We start from the raw sequence: 22,005 nt of genomic DNA on the forward strand, positions 1-22,005 counted from the left end.
CAGATGCCATTTTTCTTATTAATCACGTCATTTGAATACTTCTGCCCATATATGGGTGAACCCATTCAACACATTTTCAATACTTTGTAGCAGGAAATCTTGGAAATGAGAAAGAGATCCTGGAAGGGGCTGGATTAGGTGTGAAATGGCTTCCAAGTTGATTTTCAACTCCTGCCATTGAAAGTACACTGAAGGAACCAACATAATCCCAATAGAAGATCTGCCCTTGATGGAGAATTTTCAATCATCTCATTTATGTTCCTTAGTGTGTAAAGCTTTTAGAGTACAACTTTCAACTACAAAAATCTATTCTGTGAAAGTTAAAGGAACGGATACTACAGAGGTTGTTTAGCATCTATAGAAGGTGAGTACCAGGAATTACTGAGAGACTCTCTGAATTGACTGCTGAAACATTAGTGAATGCTTGAAATGAGAAGGAATGCAAAAAAATAGCTTACTTTAAACAAAAGGAAAATTCTTCTCAATGTAGCTCCTTCAACTGTCCAGTCAAGTGGCAATGACCTGACTACTTGTCTGTGAGTATCCTTGAAAAGCACTAGCAAGGTCAAAGAATTCCTCAATATTCTCATTCTTGCTTTCAAATCCCACCATGGCCTTGTACCTCACTATCTCTGTAATCTCCTTCAGCCTGCCTAGATCTCCGCACTCCTCCAATTCTGGCCTCTTGAGCATCCCCAATTTTAATTATTCCACCATTGGTGGCCACAGTTTTAGCTGCCTAGGTCCTAAGCTCTGGAATTTCCTTCAAATCTCCACCTCTTTTTCTTCTTTGACCAAGGTTTTGATTACTTGGCCTAATATTTCACATGGATAAAGGGGAACTGGTAGATGTACTGTACTTAGATTTCCAGAAGGCACTTGATAAAGTGTCACATTAAAGGCTATTATGGAAAATAAAAGCTCATGGTGTAGAGGGTAATATATTAGCATGGATAGATGATTGGCTAGCAAACAGGAAGCTGAGAGTGGAATAAATGGGTCCTTTTCTGTTTGGCAGCATGTGATGAGTGGTGTGCCACAGGGATCAGTACTGGGACTTCAACTTTTTACAATTTATATAAATGACGTGGATAAAGGGACCGAAGGAATGGTTGCTAAATTTGTTGATGACACAAAGATAGATAGGAAAGTAAGTTGAGAAGAGGACTTAAGGGGGCTACAAGGTGACACAGATAGGTTAAGTAAGTGGACAAAGATCTGGCAAATGGCGTATAATGTGAGCAAATGTGAAATTGTTCATTTTGGCAGGAAGAATAAAAAAGAAGCATATTATCTAAATGGTGAGAGATTGCAGAGCTGCAAGATTCAGAGGGATCTGGGTGTCCTAATGTATGAATCACAAAAGGCTAGTATACAGGTACAACAAGTAATTAAGAAAATTAATAGAATGTTATTGTTTATTGTGAGGGGAATTGGTTACAACAGTAGGGAGGTTATGCTTCAGTTGTACAGGGCACCGGTGAGACCACATCTGGAGTATTGTGCACAGTACTGGTCTCCATATGTAAGGAAAGGTGTAAATGCATTAGAAGCAGTTCGGAGACGGTTTAGTGGACTAATATCAGGAATGGGCGGGTTGTCTTATGAGGAAACGTTGTACAGGTTATGTTTGTATCCACTGGAATTTAGAACAGTAAGAGGCGACTTGATTGAAACCTTTAAGATCCTGAGGCATCTTGACAGGGTGGATGTGGAGATGATGTTCCCTTTTGCAGGAGAATCTAGAACTAGGGGTCACAGTTTAAAAATAAGGGGTCACTCATTTAAGACAGAGATGAGGAGAAATTTTTTTCTCTCAGAGGGCTGAGTCTTTGGAACCCCCTTCCTCAAAAGGTGGTGGAAACAGAGTCTTTAACTATTTTTAAGGCAGAGCTAGATAGATTCTTAATTAACAAGGGGTTTAAATGTTACTGGGGGTAGGCAGGAATGTAGGGTTGAGTTTACATTCATATCAGCCATGATCTTATTGAATGGCGGAGAAGGCTCGAGGGGCTGAATGGCCTACCCCTGCTCCTAACTTTTATATTTGTATGTATGTTCGTATTTTCTTATGTGGTTCAATGTCAAATTTTGTTCCATAACACTCTGTTAAAGTACCTTGGAATGGTTCTGATATTAAAGGTGCTATATAAATGCAAGTTGATGCTCTTGTCATTAACACTGAGTGTGCACCACAATAAAGTGAATGCAAATGGCATTGAGGCCGTGTTAACATCATAGGACACCAATTTCCATACTTTTATGACGCACCTGCCTCAGGCGGGAGTTTGGCCATCTATGACTAGGCAGAGATCGAAATGGTGGCAGTGGAATAGAGCTGTGAATTGCATACCCCCATTTTGATTGTGTTCCTGCTGAAAACCAGGAGTGAAAATTGGCCCCATATCTCGATATAAACCATGTAAGTGGTACAAATTGAAGCACTGCATCCAAGGACATGATATCAGAAGATGTACTTGGGATCAGCACTGTGTGGGTTGGATGGCTTCGTATGTGGTCAAGTGCCAGACCTTTGTTCCATCACCTATCCATAGATAACACTTAAGCTTTCACCAAAACGAATGGCAAATAAGACAAAATCTGCAACACTTTCATAACGTTAAGAGAAAGGAAGAACTTTATTTCTGATAACTTGTGCATTTGAAATATTGTGGAACATTTTCCAAAGTCCACCTTTCCCTCCAGGTGCAGTAATTGGCATAAATACTTTCAGAACCATCGTTACGTATCAGTGCCAGAAATAAAATGTAACAAGTTTACATATTTTCAGCTTATAAGAAGTGGTGACTAGCTATATAACTGTTCTCATTTGCTTTATCAAGATTAAAGCAAAAAAAAAGCCCAGGTAACAATATTTTGACAGTGAATAAATTCATTGCACAAACCATAATAATATGTAAATCAAAACCAGTATCCACATGGTCTGGCCCTGATCTTCACTGGGGCAAGATTCCAGGTAGAATTAACAGAAACTCTGACAGGACGCCAGGCTAATTAACTGAATTAGTTCCTTGTCATGCAGGGAATACTCCAGGAGAAACCATAGCCCAAGAGCAGGTATGCTTGTGCAGCTGGGGAAGAGATCATGAGGTGGATGAATGGATAAAGCATAGTTTGTATGGTTGGGGGGGCTGCTATCTCAGGGGTTCTGAGACAGATGAAGGGACAAGGGTGTTGTGATAGTTTATCAGGTGGAATAGTGGGTTGTAATTCTAGTAGGGATTTGCTGAAAATGGTGGGGTGGTCCATGATTGTGAGTGAGGGGAGAAGTTCAAATCCAGGAGGGGTCATGCAGGGGCTGTGATCATTAATCGCGATAGGGCTGGGAGGAAGCACTGGCTCACAAGCAGTGCTGGAAAGGCATTTAATTGTGCACCCCAACAGAGTTAACCCTGGAAGAGAAATAAAATCTGAGGCACACAGCCCAACTAAAATATGAAAATAAGGCATCCGACTCATGGGAGCCAGTTAACTGCCTGCTCCTTGTCCCGCGTCCATTAAAAAGAGGTGGGTGGGTTCACTGTTAACTTGGTTCAGGTTTGAGACTTTAAAATGTTTGCATCCCACCCGACTGAAAACCAACAGATTTGTGTATTGTATGTGGATTTTGTATGGAAGTGAAGTCTGTTCTGCTTCAGTGAACTTGCATTAACTTGATCATTTTATTCTTTACTGTGGTTCAATTATTTATTCTTGGGCTGAAGCCTGCAGACAGCACTATACATAAGTTACGTTAGCTCTGTTCGGCTCACCAAGTTAAAACAGCAAAAAAGGAAAACAGCTCACCAGCAATGTAATCCTACAATAGTTAACAAAAGCAAAAAATTATGCACCGGGAAATGGCTGCTAACATTTCAATGTAATCTCTTGGTGAGTGAATATGATGTAGAATAAAACCGGAGAACCATTGATCAGAAGAAGGCCATATACACACAGTTAATTATACCCTTACTTTCTTTGCTTTACAAACCGTTTGAAATCTACAGTTTATTTTATTTATAATAAAATCATGCACACCTAATGCAATGGGCCCCGTACCTCAGGAAGGATGTGCTGGCGCTGGAGAGGGTCCAGAGGAGGTTCATGAGAATGATCCCAGGGATGAAAGGCTTAACATATGAGGAACGTTTGAGGACTCTGGGTCTATACTCGATGGAGTTTAGAAGGATGAGGGGGGATCTGGCTGAAACTTACAAAATACTGAAAGGCCTGGATAGAGTGGACGTGGGGAAGATGTTTCCATTAGTAGGAAGAGACTAGGACCTGAGGGCACAGCCTCAGAGTAAAGGGAAGACCTTTTAGAACAGAGATGCGGAGAAACTTCTTTAGCCAGAAAGTGGTGAATCTATGGAATTCATTGCCTCAGAAGGCTGTGGAGGCCAGATCATTGAGTGTATTTAAGACTGAGATAGATAGGTTCTTGATTGGTAAGAGATCAAAGGTTACGGGGAGAAGGCGGGAGAATGGGGTTGGGAAACTTATCAGCCATGATAGAATGGCGGAGCAGACTCGATGGGCCGAATGGCCTAATTTCTGCTCCTATGTCTTATGCCACTTCCAGTGCTCTTTAATGTGAATCTGTTGAAGTTGAATTTTTATTTTTTCCACACACAAAGTATTTATGATAATAATATCCACCCTGAGCTCCAAGCCAACCCAAGGAAGCTGTCCCAGCTTTTGCCCCTGTTGAGAGAAAACACAATTATTTAGTTGTTGCTAGTGTTTTCCTTGAATAATTAATGTAATCATTTAGGAACAGTTTTTTTATATTCATCGTGGGACGTGGGCATCTTTGGGAAGGCCAGCATTTATTGAACCACTGATAGTGGGTTTTGAACTCAGGCCTCTGAATCAGTGCTTCACCAATATAACCACGGTGTCACTATACCCACGAAATATAAGAGACGCTAATTTCTGTGGGAGTTCTCTCAATCTTCCAGCAACAAGTATAATGTAACGCGATGCTGAGATGTGAAATCACAGTAACAGATGTGCATGATTCCTGGGATGGCGGGACTGACATATGCAGAGAGATTGAGTCGGTTAGGATTATATGCGCTGGAGTTCAGAAGAATGAGGGGGGTTCTCATAGAAACCTAGGACTAGACAAGGTAGATGCAGGAAGGGTGCTCTCGATGGTGGGGGAGTCCAGAACCAGGGGTCACAGTCTGAGGATATGAGGTAGACCATTTAGTACTGAGATGAGGAGAAATTTCTTCACTCAGAGAGTTGTGAGCATATGGAATTCGCTACCACAGAAAGTAGTTGAGGCCAAAGCATTGTATGTTTTCAAGAAGGAGTTAGGTATAGCTCTTGGGGCAAAAGGGATCAAAGGACATGGGGAGAAAGTGGGAGCAGGCTATTGAGTTGGATGATCAGCCATGATCATAATGAATGGCGGAGCAGGCTTGAAGGGCCGAATGGCCTACTCATGCTCCTATTTTCTATGTTTCTGTTTCTATGCATGGTGTAGCACAATTAAGAATGGCTGGATTAACACAAAGAATGTATCACGCTAATTTGGTACAACAAACAATTATATAACTTACCAAGACTTTGAAGAGTTGCCACCAAACCTCCTGCCACCACCCCTCCACCATTCAGAGACGCAGTGACTTTCATCATTAAAGCCGCAACAGATTTTGCTGCTATCCCCTTTGTGGTAAACCCAAGAGCTCCAAGAGCTGCAGGACCTCCTAGTGCAACTGCTCCTATGTCCAATGGAAAGATAATACAGCATTCAATAAAATTGTGTTTAACCATTCCTCAACTATATATAAGTTTTATGCACAGTTATTGCAGGATTTCAGCAAATTATTTTACCTAAACAGAAGAAAACATTTTCAAAGGAGCACACAGTAATTGTTATTGGTAGTGATGGAGCTGAAATGGTAACTGTACCAGATGGAAATATATATTTTTAAAATATAAGAGGTTCAGTTGTGTAGCACCACTCAAGGTCACGCTAGGGAAGCCCAGCATCACTTTCCAGGGACACGCAGTGGTACCAGTGACTTTGGGTGTGTGATGAGGCATGCCCAAAATGGCACCCACATGGCTGTCCTCTGCAAATGCCAGAAGCCTAAGAAGCAGCATTATCCTGATATCACACAGTCTAACCAGCTGATGCAATGCTAAAGGGTGGAATTTTCTGAGGCCCTGGGTGTTGCTAGGCACGACTGGGCGAGATAGGTGGTGTGGATGGATAATATGGCGTGAAGACAGGTCGCGATCGTCCGCTCAGCCCGCCAACGGCGGGCCACGTTTCCCGCCATCAGTCGGGAATTGTAATACATCAGCATATAGTTAAAAGGCCATCCCGCCAGGCTCTTGGAACCCCACCGTATCGTCTGTCCAAGTCGGGGGGAAAGCACACCGACGTGTTTCACAACAGCACGCAGGCAACATGCACTTGGCGGCCTTCACTCTGGGGGAACAGAGGCAAGTGAGCAGCAGTGTTCACCACAGCTCACCTGTTGTTTACAGCCTCTGCATCCTGCACACAGACAATCGAGGTGGGGGGGCAGGGTAAGCGAGGGAAGTGGCGATGCATCAGGGGCATCTGTATAAACTGACCATGCCTCTGCAACTGAGACAGATCAGGCACAGCCACAGTGATATGATCTGGGTCGGGCTCCTAGCCTGCTCACCCATGCAAGCAACGTGGTAGCACCAAGAGGCCACCAAGCACTCAATACATTACTCCCCCACCCCGCCCCCCCCCGCACCCCCCGCCACTCCACCCATCCCCTATCCCCCCCGGCACAGACTTCGAGTCCACCGCCACTTTATTGAACCACGGAGCAGTTGGACTGCACACATTGTACAATCTCCTTACCAACACTGGCCCTGTAGCAGTCACTGCTGGAGGTGCTCACAGACCCTCACAATCTCAGCATCCCGGTTTGGACCAGTGTCCCCCCATGTCATAGGTTGACAGGGCAGTCATGCAGCGCACCCATCTCTGGCCACCCGAGGGGTGACCAGCACTCTCCGGGAAGCGTTAAGGGGCGGTCACACATGGCCAGGAAAGGTGCTAAGTACAGCCATGATAACCACGTCTCTTTCTCTTTCATGCTGCAGGAGGGACATATCAGGATCATGGATCCTAGTGACCTAGCTAATACCTGATGGCCTACAGAGACCGTAGAAGATGGAGGAGAGAGCGGCTGAGACTCCCGGGCTGCCCAAAGGCAGGAGCAGCAACCTCATGAAGAAGGGGCAGCAGCGGCTCCCGCACACGCTGCCCAGGAGTGACAGTGAGCCACGGCTGGTTGCGCCTAGTGCACCCAGGGTCTATAGACACCGCCTGCCACTCCTGCAGGTGACTGAGAACCAGTGTCGCCGACGACTGTGCATGTCTAGGGACCTGGTGACTCACATCTGCCACTTACTGCAGGACTTGGCGCCAAGGGGACATGGAGGGCATCCACTGCCAGTGGCTGTGAAAGTGACCGTGGTGCTCAATTTCTATGCCAGTGGCTCCTTTCAGGGCTCCACAGGTGACCTCTATGGGATCTCACAATCCGCCACCCACAAATGCATCCATCAGGTCACAGATGCCATCTTCTCCATGGCACACAACTTTGTGCATTTCGCCTGGGACCAGGACAGCCAGGATGCAAGGGCCATTGGATTTGCCCTGATCTCGGGATTCCCACAGGTACAGGGTGCGATCGAGTGCACTCATGTCGTGCTCAGGTCTCTGTCTCTACACTCGGTTGACTTCATCAACCTCAAGGGCTTCCACTCACTGAACGTGCAGCTGGTATGTGACCACCTGAAACATCCTACAGGTGTGCGCACGGTTTCGCGGAAGTGTGCACAACGCCTACATCCTGAGTCGCTCGCAGATCCCTGCAGTCTTCCAGGGTCCACAGAGGCCACAGGGATGGTTCCTTGGGGACAAGGGCTACCTGCAGACGTCATGACTGATGACACCTGTGCAGCAGACTCAGACTGCAGCAGAGCAATGCTATAATGAGGCTCATGCAGCAGCTTGCAACTTGGTGGAGCAGACCATCAGGATGCTGAAGATGTGGTTCCAGTGCCTGGACCAGTCTGGTGGAGCCCCTCAATACAGTCTGCAGAGGGTGTCACGCATCATCAATGTCTGCTGCAAGTTGGCACTCCAATGGGGAGAGGAGCTGGCTGAGGAGGAGCTGGAGGTCTCCTCAGATGAGGAGGACGATGACGGGGATGAGGCTCTCGCACTGGCTGGACGAGGCAGGCACACTCCGGAGGCCCTCATAGCTGCTAGAATTGTGGAGGATGATGACGACATGCAGAAAGGTGTCCCCATTCATCCTCCCATCGCAGTTGTGAACATTTGACTCCAGTCTGGCTTATGGCAGCGCCAAAACTCTCTGTATGAATGCTTCTGTCATGGAGATGCAAGGGAGGCCCTAATAGTCGCTTGATCACAGGAGGATGATGACAACATGCAGTGAGGACACTCCATAGATCTTCACATAGTCTCTGAGAATGTCTGACTCCTGTCTGGCCAAGGGCAGCTCGCTTGTGCTCCATGATCAGGGCCATCTCAGAGACGCAGCGATTAAACTTTAGATGCATCTTATGTTGTGTCTGCCTTCAGCACATCAGCCCTTCAGGAGCTGGTGCACAGCATCACTGGTCGTAGATGCTGGTGTGATGGGGGCCAGCCCCACCTTAAAGGGGCTGAGAGCACACAGAGAGAAAGCGAGAGCACAGTGGCGCCTGCCCATTACATTCTGGCAGCAATGACAAGCGCCGGCAAGGTGCAGGCATCAGTAATGTTACCAGGGAGTGTAAGCTGGACCATCACTGTGCTTGGAAGGCTGCACAGAGAAAGGGAAGAGGCCCTGGACTGAGACACCCGCCTTTTATCTTGCGCAGAAAAGTTTCACATCTGAGTGACACGAACACTGCTCATCAGAACAAGGAACCACAGGCAGGGAGACATTCTCAGGAGTTTATTGACAATAGTGAACAATATGTACAAGTTATCAACACCCGTGTCCAGGCTGTGCAGCTACTTTTACCTAACTTTCCTAACCCTGCCGCTATGTCTTGGTGCTCCCCGGGTATCCACAGTGGAGGTGGAGGCAGCCTGCTGACTGCTATGCCCTGTCTATGATGACTTTGGCAGGCATCCTGTGGAGGGCTGAGACTTGGTGGGCTCCGGCCTGCTTTCGAGGTCCTGCTGTGTGGCAGTGGCATCCCTCTTTGCCTGTGAAGATGGAGCTGCAGAGGTCACAGGAAGAGGGGATTCAGATGGGCAGGTCACTGTCAGAGTCACCTGGGTGGATGGCTCAGGAGTGTGCACCTGCTGATCCTCCTCACTATGGGTGCCCAAGGGCCCTTGGCTGACCCTGTGAGCGGAAGGGGTAGCTGGAGTGAGATCGAGCTGCCCAGCACCCCTCTTGTGTACACAAATGGCATCAGCGATGGAGTTAAGCCCGTGCAGCAGTGCAGGAGTGACTTCCTGGACCAAGGTCTCCAAGGCCGCCATCCTGCCAGTGTTGACCTCGGTGCATTGGCATTCCGGCGCTATCACCTCACCCTGAAGACGGATGGAGTCCTCCGTCGTGCTTTGCAATCTGAGGAGTGTAGCGGACATCCCTTCCTGATGTTCCCGAGCTTGCCTTTGCATCTCCAGCAACTGTGACATAACTGAGTCCAGAGGCTCGTCATCTGACTCGGACTCAGCAACATTCTGGCCTCCTGCAATCCTCCGAGTGCCGGGGACCTGGGAAGTCCCTGCCTCCGCCTGCTGTGGATCAGACATTGCGATGTGCTCACCAGATTGTGATCCTGAGGCTACTCTAAAGTTAGGTCCCACTGAGGTGTGTGTCTCTGTGCAGGTGGAGGGTGTGGGTGAGCGCTGTGACGGGACTTCAGACAGGGTGCCTTCAGATTCCTCTTCAGAGATTTCTTTGGGGCTTGATTGGAGGCCCTGGGTCATGGACTCTGTCGGCTTTTTGCAGATGTGCCTGCGAAAGCAAGGGGAGATAATTATTGCATGGCAGTGGCCTGTGAAAGAGGACACATCACTCACGGCATGGTTGTCTGATGAATGTTGCCCGCTGGACTCTCACTTGGTACAGCAGCGCCGACCTCACCGTCAGCACAGGACTGGTCCAGGTCATCGCCAGACAGCTGGGTGGCTCTGTTTTCAAATTCTGTCAGAACTTTGATCTCCGGCATTCCTCCACCTGTCTGCGACCTTTCCCTCCTGTTGTGTGCCAGTTTGTCCTGCATGGATAGAAATGGGGAAAGTTTATCAGGATGTCTGCCAGGCCAGATGATAAGTATGCCTGGCCTGTGTGGGTGGTGAGTGGTCCCATGGACAGGATGAGGAGAATGACGGTGTGTGTGAAAGAGTGAATGGTGATGTCCCTTGCACTGGCAGTGAATGAGGGCCCTGTAGATGTGTGATGGGTTTGTGAGTGTGTGAGTTGGGAGTGATGAGAAGAGTGACTTATCCTGGCAGAGCAGAGGAATTCGTTTATCCTTTTGCGGCACCTTGGGTGGCTGTCCTCCTCTGCAGGGTCATTACGCTGACCACCACTGCCACTACCTCCCAAGTCAGGTTGGTGACTTTGCTGCCCATCCTGTGGCCAGAGCGGGGATAGAGCACATCCCGGTGGGCCTCCACGGCATCCAGCAGTCGCTCGAGGGACCGGTCATTGAAACGGAGGGGGGGCTGCTGCAGTCATTTTTCCTTTGCTGGCCATGTCTCCGGGCAGCGGTGGTGAGCTGGTGGTGATGAGAGCTTTGCTGGCGGCTGCCTTTTAATGATGGCGGCGGGCGTGATGCAACAGCGGGGTGATGGCGGGCGGGAGAATGAGAATCCGCCCGCCATGGAAAAGGCATGTTTTGCGGGAGTGAATAAATAACGAGGCAGGCTTGGGAAAATACTGCGTGAAAACCCATCTTGTCGTTGGGTAGGACTCCATTTTACCCACCCCCTACTGCACTTAGTACAATTCTGGGAAAATTCCACCCAGAATCTTAAATTTGCGGACTGGTATTCGTCCATCAGTCACCTGTACGTTGGCGTCCCCTAAATTGCAGGAAGGTAATTTTTGACAACTTTTTCGATTGTGATGTGCCTGATTGTGATGTACTTGTAATATGGGTTCTTTAGATGTCTCAATGATGAAATTGTGAGAGTTGTATATTTAAACATGAACCGTTCATTGTTAACCTTTAACCATTTATAGATCCCAGCTTACTGTCATGCACGGTGCTTCCAGAATGTTCTCTCTAGACTGTTGTCTCAGTCTAATACCATGTGACTCTATACATCATACTGTGGGCAGCGCTATTCTCCAGTCCCACATTAACCCTTGCTCTGCTGAAAACCTTTATATTACAATGGTATGTAGGCACATGCAGCATCATACAACAGTACCCTGGAATGTTCCTGGAGATCTTTTGTGTTCCATTCCTGGGTTTGTCAGGGAGTGTTGTCTGATCCACATAAGGAAGGCAGAGGAGTAGGTGACCTGTGGGGAGACAGCAGTGGCAGTGCCTCTGGGTCTGTAGCTCAACAGTGAGATGGAGCACAGGCTGCAGAGAGGGCAAACTCTGTACAATGCCCTTTGCATCTTGGAGCTGGACTCTTCCATGCTCCTCGACAGTGACAGGAAGCTGTCTCGCAGGTAAGCCAATGCACTCAGCATCTCTGTGTGAATGCCCATCAACAGACTGCTGTATGCCACCCCATTGAGATCGATGCCTGAATCCTCTGCAGCAGAACACATCTGCCACCTTACCCTCCAGGCAACTGGACATGAACAACCCTTTTCCGTTGGCCTGTTTGTGTCTCATTCATGACTGGATGACTCACCACATGATGATCTTAACCCTGTACTAACCTCTAAGGTTCATACAATGTGAGTATTTGAGCTGGTAGCTGTGAGTGTCAGATCAAGTGATGAGGTCTCTTCATCAGTGCTGTACTGTTGCTCTCTCGCTCTCTCCTCCATCTTGGAGCTGCTGCGTCTGGCCAGACAGCAGTTTTTGAGAGACTGAAAGCAGGAAATCAGCAGGGAACATAGTTGGTTTGAGGAAAGTGAATTGGGTGGGTTGGGGGGTTGTGTGCTGGGGGCTGGTGGCTGAAGCATTAAGCAAGAGCTTTATGGTCACACCATCAGCAGCTTGCTCATCATGGCAGATAGCAAGATGAAGGTGTTTAGGAAGATCAGAAGGGGCACCAGCTATCATCCTCAATATTTTCAGCAATGCCAGATAGCCCATCACAGCTGGCTTCCATGCTGTGGATAACCATCTCCTCTGTAAGGCTCAGCAGAACAGGCTTCATTGTGCACCACTGGTTCTAATCGGTTCCCTCCTATTTCCTGTCACCTTGACAACAAGTGAGAGGGCAGAACGTGAGTAATTTTGCTGCGCTGTGTTTGGGTGATGTGCCTGACACTGCTGAGTAGCTGGGGATATGTGGGGACAGTGAGATGTGAGTGTGAGGCTGGCATCATTGCTGGTTCGTGAGGCTGAGGTAGAGCACTGGATGTTAGGCATGAGCTGCAGTTGTGAAGCTGACTCCAATAAGAGCTACAGATTTCAGGAGGAAGGGGAAGAAAAGTAAGGGGAAAATCCTGAGGAATAATTGAGAACTGTCGCTTTAATAACAAGTTTTCCTTATTGGCCAACAATTTCCTGGGCAAATAATATTGCAGAAAATACACAAATTCATTTCCAGCATTTATTAGTGGAATAAGTACTTAAATTCTTGTGTATTGTTCCCATTTTTCCATAATGGAATGGACACATGCACATAAAAGGCAAGCAACCATCCTCTCAACTGTACTGGCCATATTGTTGTGTGAACTCACATGTTATCCATTAAAACGCCAGCACTAGTCAAGCCTGAAAATGAACAAGCATGGATCCACCAACTTTTCACTTAAACTAGCCAGAGTAAGAAGGGATGCCAGTTCAGACCCCAATTCCACTGAGCTCTTGACATCTGCCTAGCTTCGTACAAAAAGACGAATAGAGCCAGGTATTTCCCCGCAGGCAACAGAGCAAAGTAGTGATTGTGAAGCCTATACCTAATCATTCTCATGTGCATCTTGAATGGCAACTAAGGGCATGAATGGCAGCTGCCTGAAACTAGATTGTTCATTCACTTGAGCACAATATGTGTGTACTCTGAAATAGGGTAACCAATGAAGAGGGTGTGTGCTTACACAAAAAGATACATACTCCTCCTTTAGAAAAAAAACCATAACATACATCACAATTGTTCCTTTTTCACAAGTTTTACAGATCCACCCATCATAATTTCATACAAAGAAGATAAATACTGAGGTTGCATAGCATGATTTCTCCTCAATAATTCATAATACACTATAACTGCAATACCTGTTCATTATTCTATCCAATCCCTTTGTTGGGTGAATCATATATTCATGGATTATTGAGACAAGCTACTCTGAATTGGAAGTATTAACTGATGTTCATACCTCCAGCAACAGCAATGTAAGGGAGCGCTTCCATTAATCCGCAGCTGTCATCTTCATCTGAAGGAAGATCTGAAGAAAGGGGAAGATTTTTAAGAAGTTTAAATAGCTATGTCTTCTCATCATCCTCCATTTTCTTTCCCACCTCTCTTCTGTTGATGCTGACTCATGATTAAATATGTGGGTAAATGCGTGCTACTGTGGGAAATCATAGTTACACAATTTCATGATTTACATTCCTGATGTATGCTAGCAACATAGAGGTGCATAATTTACCCTCTGATTCCATATGTTACCCATTACCAAGTGCCTGAGCCCAGGAAGTGAGTGTCAGCAGGGCATCTGATTATTCAGCCATGGTAACTGAGTCAAATTCTTTCCTAACCCAGTCCTACAGTAACAAGGGGCCAATGATATAAGGTTATCATTATCTACTATCTAAATATAAGAGATTAAGAAGAGAGAGCACGAGAGATCTATTTGCACAGACGAGTGATGTTGTCGATTTCGCTTCCAAGGTTAGTTATTGAGACAAGTTATGCCAACTGTCAAAATGTGATTGGACAGGTGAATGAAGGAAAAGCAAAGAGATTTGAAAAAAGCGCAAGTAAATGTGGTTAGGTCTATTTTCTCACATAGAGAGTGCTGGCACATATGAACATAGAACAAATTAGGATGAGGAGGAGGGCACTCAGCCCTCTGAACCTGCTCCACCACTTAATAAGATCATGGATGGTCTGATTTTAACCTCATATTCACATTTTTTTACCTCAGATGGACATACAAAAAAGATGAATAGAAGAAGACTATCACCTCCATTCTATCCAAATGTGTTGCAACCAGACAACATGCTCCCAGTGCTCTACAGTGCTTCAACAGGCACATGGCGCATCAGAAAGAAACAGATTTTAAGAAAACAGGCCAATCAGGGAAAATAAAATTCTGGGAAATTCCTTTCCAACTCTAAGGGTAATCAAAAACAAGTTCAGGACATAACAGTAAATAATTACACGACACATCACCCAATATCAGGTGACAATGTGACCTCGGATTTGCCTATCAGAGATATAACACCAATGGTGGGTGACACAGGAATTGACTGTGTGTCCAATTGTACATTTTCTGTAATATCAATAGGTAGAGAAATTAATGTCTGTATTGGTTAATTACATTGTGATAATGTATCATTCACAGCAATGAATTGAGAACTCACCTGTGGTTGCAAATGTGCTTGAAAATAGCAGGTAGGTAATGAAGGAACTGAGTGTTCCACGAAACATAACTGATGTTGAGTGGCTCTAACCTGGAATTGAAAGCTGGTATTATTAATGATGACCATGAAACTACTATCGATTTTCATAAAAACCCATCTGGTTCACTAATGGCCTTTAGGGATGGAAATCTGCTATCCTTACATGGTCAGGCCTTCATGTGACTCCAGACCCACAACCATGTGGTTGACTCTTAGCTGCCCTCTGAAATGACCAAGCAAGCTAGGTTCAAGGGCAATTAGGGATGGGCAACAAATTCTGGCCATGCCAGCAGCACCCACATCCCATGAAAGAATAAATTTTAAAAAGCACATTCTTCGGAGGGCTGGTTAGCTCAGTTGGCTAAATGGCTAGTGTGTGGTTTAGAGTGACACCAACAGCACAGGGTTATTTCCAATTCCAGTTGAGGTAGACTTGGGACCTGCCTCCTCATCCTGCCCTAAGAGTGGAAGGCAATGGCAAACCGCCACTGGGTAAAAAAAACAGCTCGGGATGAAGCATTAGCAGACAACGTGCCAAACTCCTGCCTTTAGGCAGAGCACACATGAATGAATGAGTGAGTATATTCTTCATATAATAGTCAAAATATTTGGCCCTGGAAGACTATTGAACAATAAGGGCCAAGACAGCCTCCTGTGAAGTCCCGATACACAAGGGTAGATTTTTATTTTGCACACTTTCCAGCAAGAACCACAAAGTAGTGAGTAGAAACTCTGGCTGAATTGTCCTCCTAGCCCATGGGAGGCCAACTCAAGTGCCCCACGGCTGCAATCTGTCAATTTGATCAGGTTAGCTCTGGGAGCTTCATGATTTGGGTGCCATTTAACCATAGAGTCATCAAAAAAAACCTGCAATTAACATTTTAGTGTGTGCATATGTACAAAGACTTATTTAATAAAACGTTCCATCCACTTTTCCTTTTCTTGGTCAAGAGTTTTATCTTCTGTTTTTCTCAAATATCTTCACACCAACCACCAGAAAGTAGATGGCATTGCACACAACAACCACTAGATTTTGCTCATGTAGCAATGAGATCAGTCAACTCCAACAAAAAGCTTTATTAAGAAAGAATGCACTCTGACAGAAGGTATTGTATCTGCATTTTTTATAAGAGAGATAATGTTACAAATGAAAATGGTTTTCAGGAGAAGGCTAGCTGATCTATCACACAGAATACGATTACAGAGGATATACAGCAGGCTATTCAGCCCAGCCAGTCCATGCTGGTCTTCCTGCTCCACTTAAGCCTCCTCCCATCTTTTCTCATCTAAATCTATTCCCTCTATTCCTTTCTGCCTGATATGTTTGTCTATCTCCCCCTTAAATGAATTTATATACTATTTAGTTCAACCACTCCCTATGGTAGCAAGTTCCATGTTCTTACCACTCTGTGGGTAAAGAGGTTTCACTGAATTCCCAAATCCATTGAGTCTGTATCACACATTAATCATGGTTCTCAATGATCTCACACATCAACAACCAATGTATCTAATGTCACACTGATTCAGACACTTTAAACAGGCTAGCATGCTATTAAAAGATAAAAGCAAAATACTGTGAATGCTGGAAATCTGAAACAAAAACAGAAAATACTGGAAAAACTCAGCAGGTCTAACATAATCTGTGGAGAGAAAAAAAAGAGTTAACGTTTCGAGTCCGTATGACTCTTCAGAGCTAAAGGGAAGAAAATGTGATGAAATTTATACTATTTAAGGGGGGTGGAGCAGATGAAGCTGGATAGAAGGCCGGTGATAGGTGGAGGCAAAGGAGAGATCGCCAGAGATGTAATGGACAAAAGGACAAAGGACAAAAGGACAAAGGGGTGTTAATGATAGTGGTACTGGCTAAAGGAGGTGCTGATGTTGGCATTAAGGTCAGGAACCAGAATGTGATAATAGCAGGTCAAGTGTAAGCACTCTGGAAAGAACAGCATGAACAAGTGACAGATGGCTCTTGTGGGGCTGGGGTGAGGGGTGGTGAGAAAAAAGATTGAAAATAGGATAAAAGGTGGGGATCAAACAATGAATAAAACTGAAAATGAGCAAAAATAAAACTAAGTGGATAAAAAATAAAAATTAAAAAATTAAAAAATTGAAATTTAAAAATTAAAATGAATATTGAAAAAAGGGGATAAAAAAGGGGTGAGGGAAGAAGAGAGATTTCATGGTCTGAAGTTGTTGAATTCAATATTAAGTCCGGAAGGCTGTAAAGTGTCTAATCGGAAGATGAGGTTCTGCTCCTCCAGTTTGCGTTGAGCTTCACTAGAACATTGCAGCAGGCCAAGGACAGACATGTGGGCATGAGAGCAGGTTGGTGTGTTGAAATGGCAAACAATAAACAAAGTCAGGGAGGTCTAAGTCATGCTTGTGGACAGACTGAAGATGTTCTGCAAAGTGGTCACCCAGTCTGCGTTTGGTCTCTCCAGTGTAGAGGAAGCCGCATTAATTAATTAATAAATAATTATTGAGACAGGTCAAAGATGCATCAAGCGGATCCAAACAGCCCTTACAAAGAGGAAGGTTTGGAATTCAGTGTTGGGTCTTACTGGGTTTAACCCCTGCATTATCTCAGCTGAGGTGATGGTGGGGCACTACAATTGGCCTCAGTATCTCTTAGTTAGGAAAGGGAAAATCCAGCAGGCTTCCTAGTCCAGACTTCTATCCAGTGGCTCATCTTAGGAATTCACATGCCTGGTTATTGGGTCGGGGAGGGGAATAGGGGAAATTCCCTCTGTGCATTGTGCAGCAAAGCCATGAACTTACTTCTGAAGAACAAGCTTTAAGGTTCTGTTATAAATAGTGCACAGTAAAAATCGTACCCTGGATGAGGGTAACACAGCACAGTTGACGTCCTGTCAGATCCAGGAAGGCACCAGTGGCTTCTGGACACCAGAAGGAAAATGGGAGAAAAATTGGCAGAGAAAAGAAAAAGGGGAAATGCAGAGATATTTTGAGCAGTATTAAAACACGTAGGATCGCAACATAAACGCCAGACACCCCTCCACTTAGACTGAGTTGAGAAAGTTAAAAGTAAATTAAAACATTTGCTGTGTTGTACTCACCAATTATTCAGAAATTATTGCAAATCGTTCATCAAAAATACCTGACCGCAATTTGTCGGAGATCTGCCTGTGATCAGAGTCAAAAAAGAAATGAACAGTGAATGTCTAACTGGTGACACCGTCTGTTTTTATATACAGACCTGGCCTCATTCCAAAAGAAACATAGCAGTTTCAGTTCTGGAGAACAAACTTCAGTTTCGTTTCTGTTAAAAACATATCCATTTCATTTGAGGTTACAAAACTGAAATTTAAGTACCTGCCCAAAGGCTTTTTTTTAATGTTGATCTAAAAATAAGTTAAAATTGTTTGCAGTGATACAATCAATTGTACCTGACAGAGGTATTTGGAAACCATTTGCAGCGCAATGAAATCCTCTGTTTGTTATCCAAATCAACTCCTTTTCTTGTTTAAGATAAAACTTAGATACGGCAGTTGTTGGAACGTAGAATATAGAGGATTAGAAAGCTCCATTACAGTATATTTTATCTGCACCTAAGAATTTTATCAAATTCTGATGCTGAATTAGACTGTTTGTAACCTTGGTGTTGTATCTGATACTGAGATGAGCTCCTGACCACATATCTGCACAATCATTAAGGCTTCCAATTTCCACCACCATAACATCACCCAACTCTGTCCCTGCCTCAGCTTACCTGTTACTGAACCTCATTCATGCTGTCATTACCTCCAGACTTGACTATTCCAATGCGCTCCTGACCGGTCTCACATTTTCTACCCTCCATTAACTTGAGGTCCTCCAAGACTACGCTGCCTGTCCGAATTGCCACCAAGTCCTGTTCATCACTCTTATACTCGCTTGGTTGAGCGATACCTTGATTGTAAAATTCTCACCCTTGATTTAACATCAGCCCATGGCCTCTCCCCTCCCTATCTCTATAATATCCTCCAGCACTATGTCTCTCTGGGATATCTGTGCTCCCACAATTCTGGCCCCTTCAGCGTTTCTGATTTTAATCATTGTGCCATTGGCGGCCGTGCCTTCAGCTGCCAAGACTCTCAAATCTGGAATTCCCTCCCTAAGCCTTCTACCTGTCTCCTCTTTCTTCATCAAGACAGTCCTTAAAACCTAACTCTTCTGATCAAGCTTTTGTTCAATTGCCCTAATATTGCCTGATATTATGTGCCTCAGTGTTAAATTTTATTTGCTAATGCATGACTTAATATCTGCTATTTTACTTGGATTGGGCGCATGCCAGCCCTGGGGTAAATAATGGTGCTCTGAAATGTCTTGCGATACCTTGCTGCATTAAAAGTGCTATATGAATGTGTGCTTTTGTTGTTATTGGTCAATTCTATTGCACTGCTGCCCTCAAATCCATCTCAGCTTCACTCCCCTTTTTAAATGTTTTTCCTGTTTTGGATAAATGTAGTATTGCTTCTAGTTTTAGAAAAATATGCCATTTACTAAATATTTGTGCTCAATAATATGAGAGACATTGGGCTGAATTTTGCGCTTGACGGGCGGGCGGGCCCGACCGAATCGGCGGCGGGTGGGCAGCCGATCCCCGCCGCCGAAACGGGCCGCGCCGCCATTTTGCATGGGCGGCCAATTAAGGCCCACCCAGCGGGTTTGTGACTCCCGTGTACATCAGGAAAATTAAATCGGCGGCGGGCGTGTTCAGACCGCTGGTTCCAATGGGGAACTGGCAGTCTGTATAAAGAGCGGCCAGGCAGCCTGCTTTAGGCTGTTCACCCTGGCCAGTCACCGGGCAGCACAAGAGGTGAGGGCAGAGGAGGAGGAGGGGGGCAGGCTGCAGGGTAGGCCAGCAGTGGGGGGGGCCACTGCGCCCCTCGGTTCTCCAATGTCTGCCTTGCTGTCCTCCTCGAACAGGTGTCCAACCATCGGGGTGTCTTGTTTCCGGAGGATGGGAGGAGGAGGACCCCCCACGTGACCAGGCAGGTGTGGCAGGAGGTGGCGGAGACTGTTAGCTCCCATGATGCTGTGCAGCGCACAGGAACACCGTGCCACAAGCGCTTCAATGATTTGTTGCTCTCTGGAAGGGTGCGTACCATGTCAGCCTTGGCCATTTGACCCAGCAGGTAGCCTTAGCCTTTGAGGCCCCCCCTCCCCACGTCTTAGTGTCGTTACTGCATTGGGCATTTGGCACACGCTGGGTGGGCAAACGGACAGTGACCATGCTTACATCAGCCTTAGTGGTTGAGGAGAAGATGGGGTCTCCCTGCAGCATATGTTGATGTTTGTTACATTTGAGTAGTCTGGGGGCAACCTGCAAGTGAGGCAGCGAGACACACACTCAGAACTCCAACACATGTCTTATTGATGGTGATGAGATGGTGGAAGGGGAGCCTCAAGGTGTCGTGGCCAAGAGCCATCTGCTGGTATCAGCGACACACCTAGTTGTACCTCCTTGCCATGGGCGCTAAGACCCATGTGTTATTCAAAGTGATGGACGCCGAATGTGTCCAGGGTGGCCGTTGGGGGAGGGGGTTGGGACCAGCCGTACTATCTTCTGGGGACTGATCACCAGTAGTGTGGACAGGAGCTGCTGGAGGCCTCAGATGGGCCACTGTGGTTGGGGTACGGCGTGTGCGTGCAGAGTACATGACCGATCAGCCCCAATAAATCCTCTTCTCTGTTCTGCAGGCAAAAACTGAGAGAAATATCCGGGAGCGTTTGCGGACTGGCGGTGGGCACGCCGTGCTGCAGCACCTCACCACGTATGAGGAGCAGGCCATGGAGCTGGGGAGGAGGCAGGTGGCCAGGTCGGCAGGTGTCGGCGAGGCTGGGGTGCAGTGGCCAGGTATTTAAGGGCCACAGTCCCATCCACTCTGTCTCTCCACCATCCAAACCACTGATGGTTGCTGCAATCGTTAATGCAGCAACACTGTTCATTCACAGACTGATACAGTCAGACGTGTGGATCATACACAAAGGTCCCTCAGCCCCTTGAGGATGTGCGTCTCTAGCACCTTCCAAATTCGCCTTGTCCCATTTGTGACCACTATCCCCATGCCTAACATGCCATGGCATCACTGCTGCACATCCAAAGACTTATTGCATCTTAGGAGGGTTTGTACCTCCACCACCCTTTCAGCCAGTGCGTCCCACATTACTCTGTCCAAAAGGTCCTCAGCACCTCACCTGTCAACCTCATGGCACTCAACTTAAATAAATGCCACCACGTTAGTCATCCCTGCGCCAAGGGGAAATGTTGCCTTCTGTCCACCCATTCTATGCCCCCCATAACGGTATGAAGGTCAATAATGTGACCTGTCAATCTCCTGTGCTCTACGGCAAATGTCGCAAGTGTTTGTAATGTTTCCTCATAACTCCAACTCTCCAGGCCAGCATGCATCCAGGTCAGGAACCTCTGCACTCTCCCCACTCCAATGCCATCTCTCCCATGAAGTGCAGGTCACAACTGAACGCAGAAGTGTAGATGTGACCTTGACAGCGTTTTCTGCACTTGCAACATGACCTCCCTTTTCCTACATTCTATTCCTCGGCTAATAAAGGCATGTCTGGCTTTGACCTTGTTAAACGCCTGATGTTCCTGTTCTGCTACATTAACGGGTCTGCCAGCAAGGTCCCTGTAATCGTCGTGACTTCGACGGTCCTACCATTACTGATGTATCCCCGGACCTTGCTTGTCTTGCCCAAGTGCTTAACCGAACACTTATCCACATAACATTCCACGTGGCATTCCTTAGGCCATCTGACCAGTCTGTCTGTATGCGTGTGTAATGTTTGGGCCCCCTCTTGACTATTTACCACCCCACCAATGTTCATCTCCTTAGGTTCTTGAAGGGTGAGCGACTTATGAGCCTGGGGGGGAACGGGATGAAAGGTGTTAGTGACTGAACGCTAACTGATGCACTGTCCTTGTTGTTAATTTCAGCATCACCACCGCATGGCTGCCCCCTCCACACCTGAGGGCCAACACTTGCAACTTGCGTCATATCATTTCAGCCAGCCAGGCACCAGCGCAGCGACAAACGCTCGGTGGGGAATATAACGTCGGCTAGTGTCCTGGGGCAAAGTGGAGATGGCACTTCACAATCGCTGGAGGAGATGGCATGGACAGAGAGTGAGACAGGTAGAGCTGGATAGAGGGCCAGTGGAGGCAAAGAAGAGATTGCCAAAGATGTCATAGACAAAAGGACAAAGGGGTGTTGACAGTGGTGATATTATCTAAGGAAT

The 22,005-nt window shown here is 46.3% G+C and overlaps 1 protein-coding gene across 2 annotated transcripts; it reads right to left on the bottom strand.

Moving 5' to 3' along the window:
• Window positions 1–3,664: 3,664 nt before the first annotated feature.
• LOC144695916 (interferon alpha-inducible protein 6-like) lies at window positions 3,665–17,965 on the bottom strand. 2 transcript variants are annotated; one of them, XM_078567003.1, is made up of 5 exons: window positions 17,823–17,965; window positions 14,704–14,793; window positions 13,494–13,562; window positions 5,571–5,732; window positions 3,665–4,704 (listed from the first exon to the last, which is right to left on the bottom strand). In XM_078567003.1, the coding sequence occupies exons 2-5, from the start codon at window positions 14,768–14,770 to the stop codon at window positions 4,589–4,591; spliced, it is 414 nt and encodes a 137-aa protein (XP_078423129.1). In that variant the 5' UTR covers window positions 14,771–14,793; window positions 17,823–17,965; the 3' UTR covers window positions 3,665–4,588. The 2 variants fall into 2 exon arrangements, with proteins under 2 accessions (XP_078423129.1, XP_078423130.1); XM_078567004.1 differs by having other exon boundaries at window positions 14,704–14,806; window positions 17,823–17,962.
• Between the last annotated feature and the right edge of the window lie 4,040 nt (window positions 17,966–22,005).

The sequence above is a fragment of the Cetorhinus maximus genome, chromosome 21 (assembly GCF_964194155.1).
Source record: "Cetorhinus maximus chromosome 21, sCetMax3.hap1.1, whole genome shotgun sequence".
In the NCBI taxonomy this organism is placed as follows: domain Eukaryota; kingdom Metazoa; phylum Chordata; class Chondrichthyes; order Lamniformes; family Cetorhinidae; genus Cetorhinus; species Cetorhinus maximus.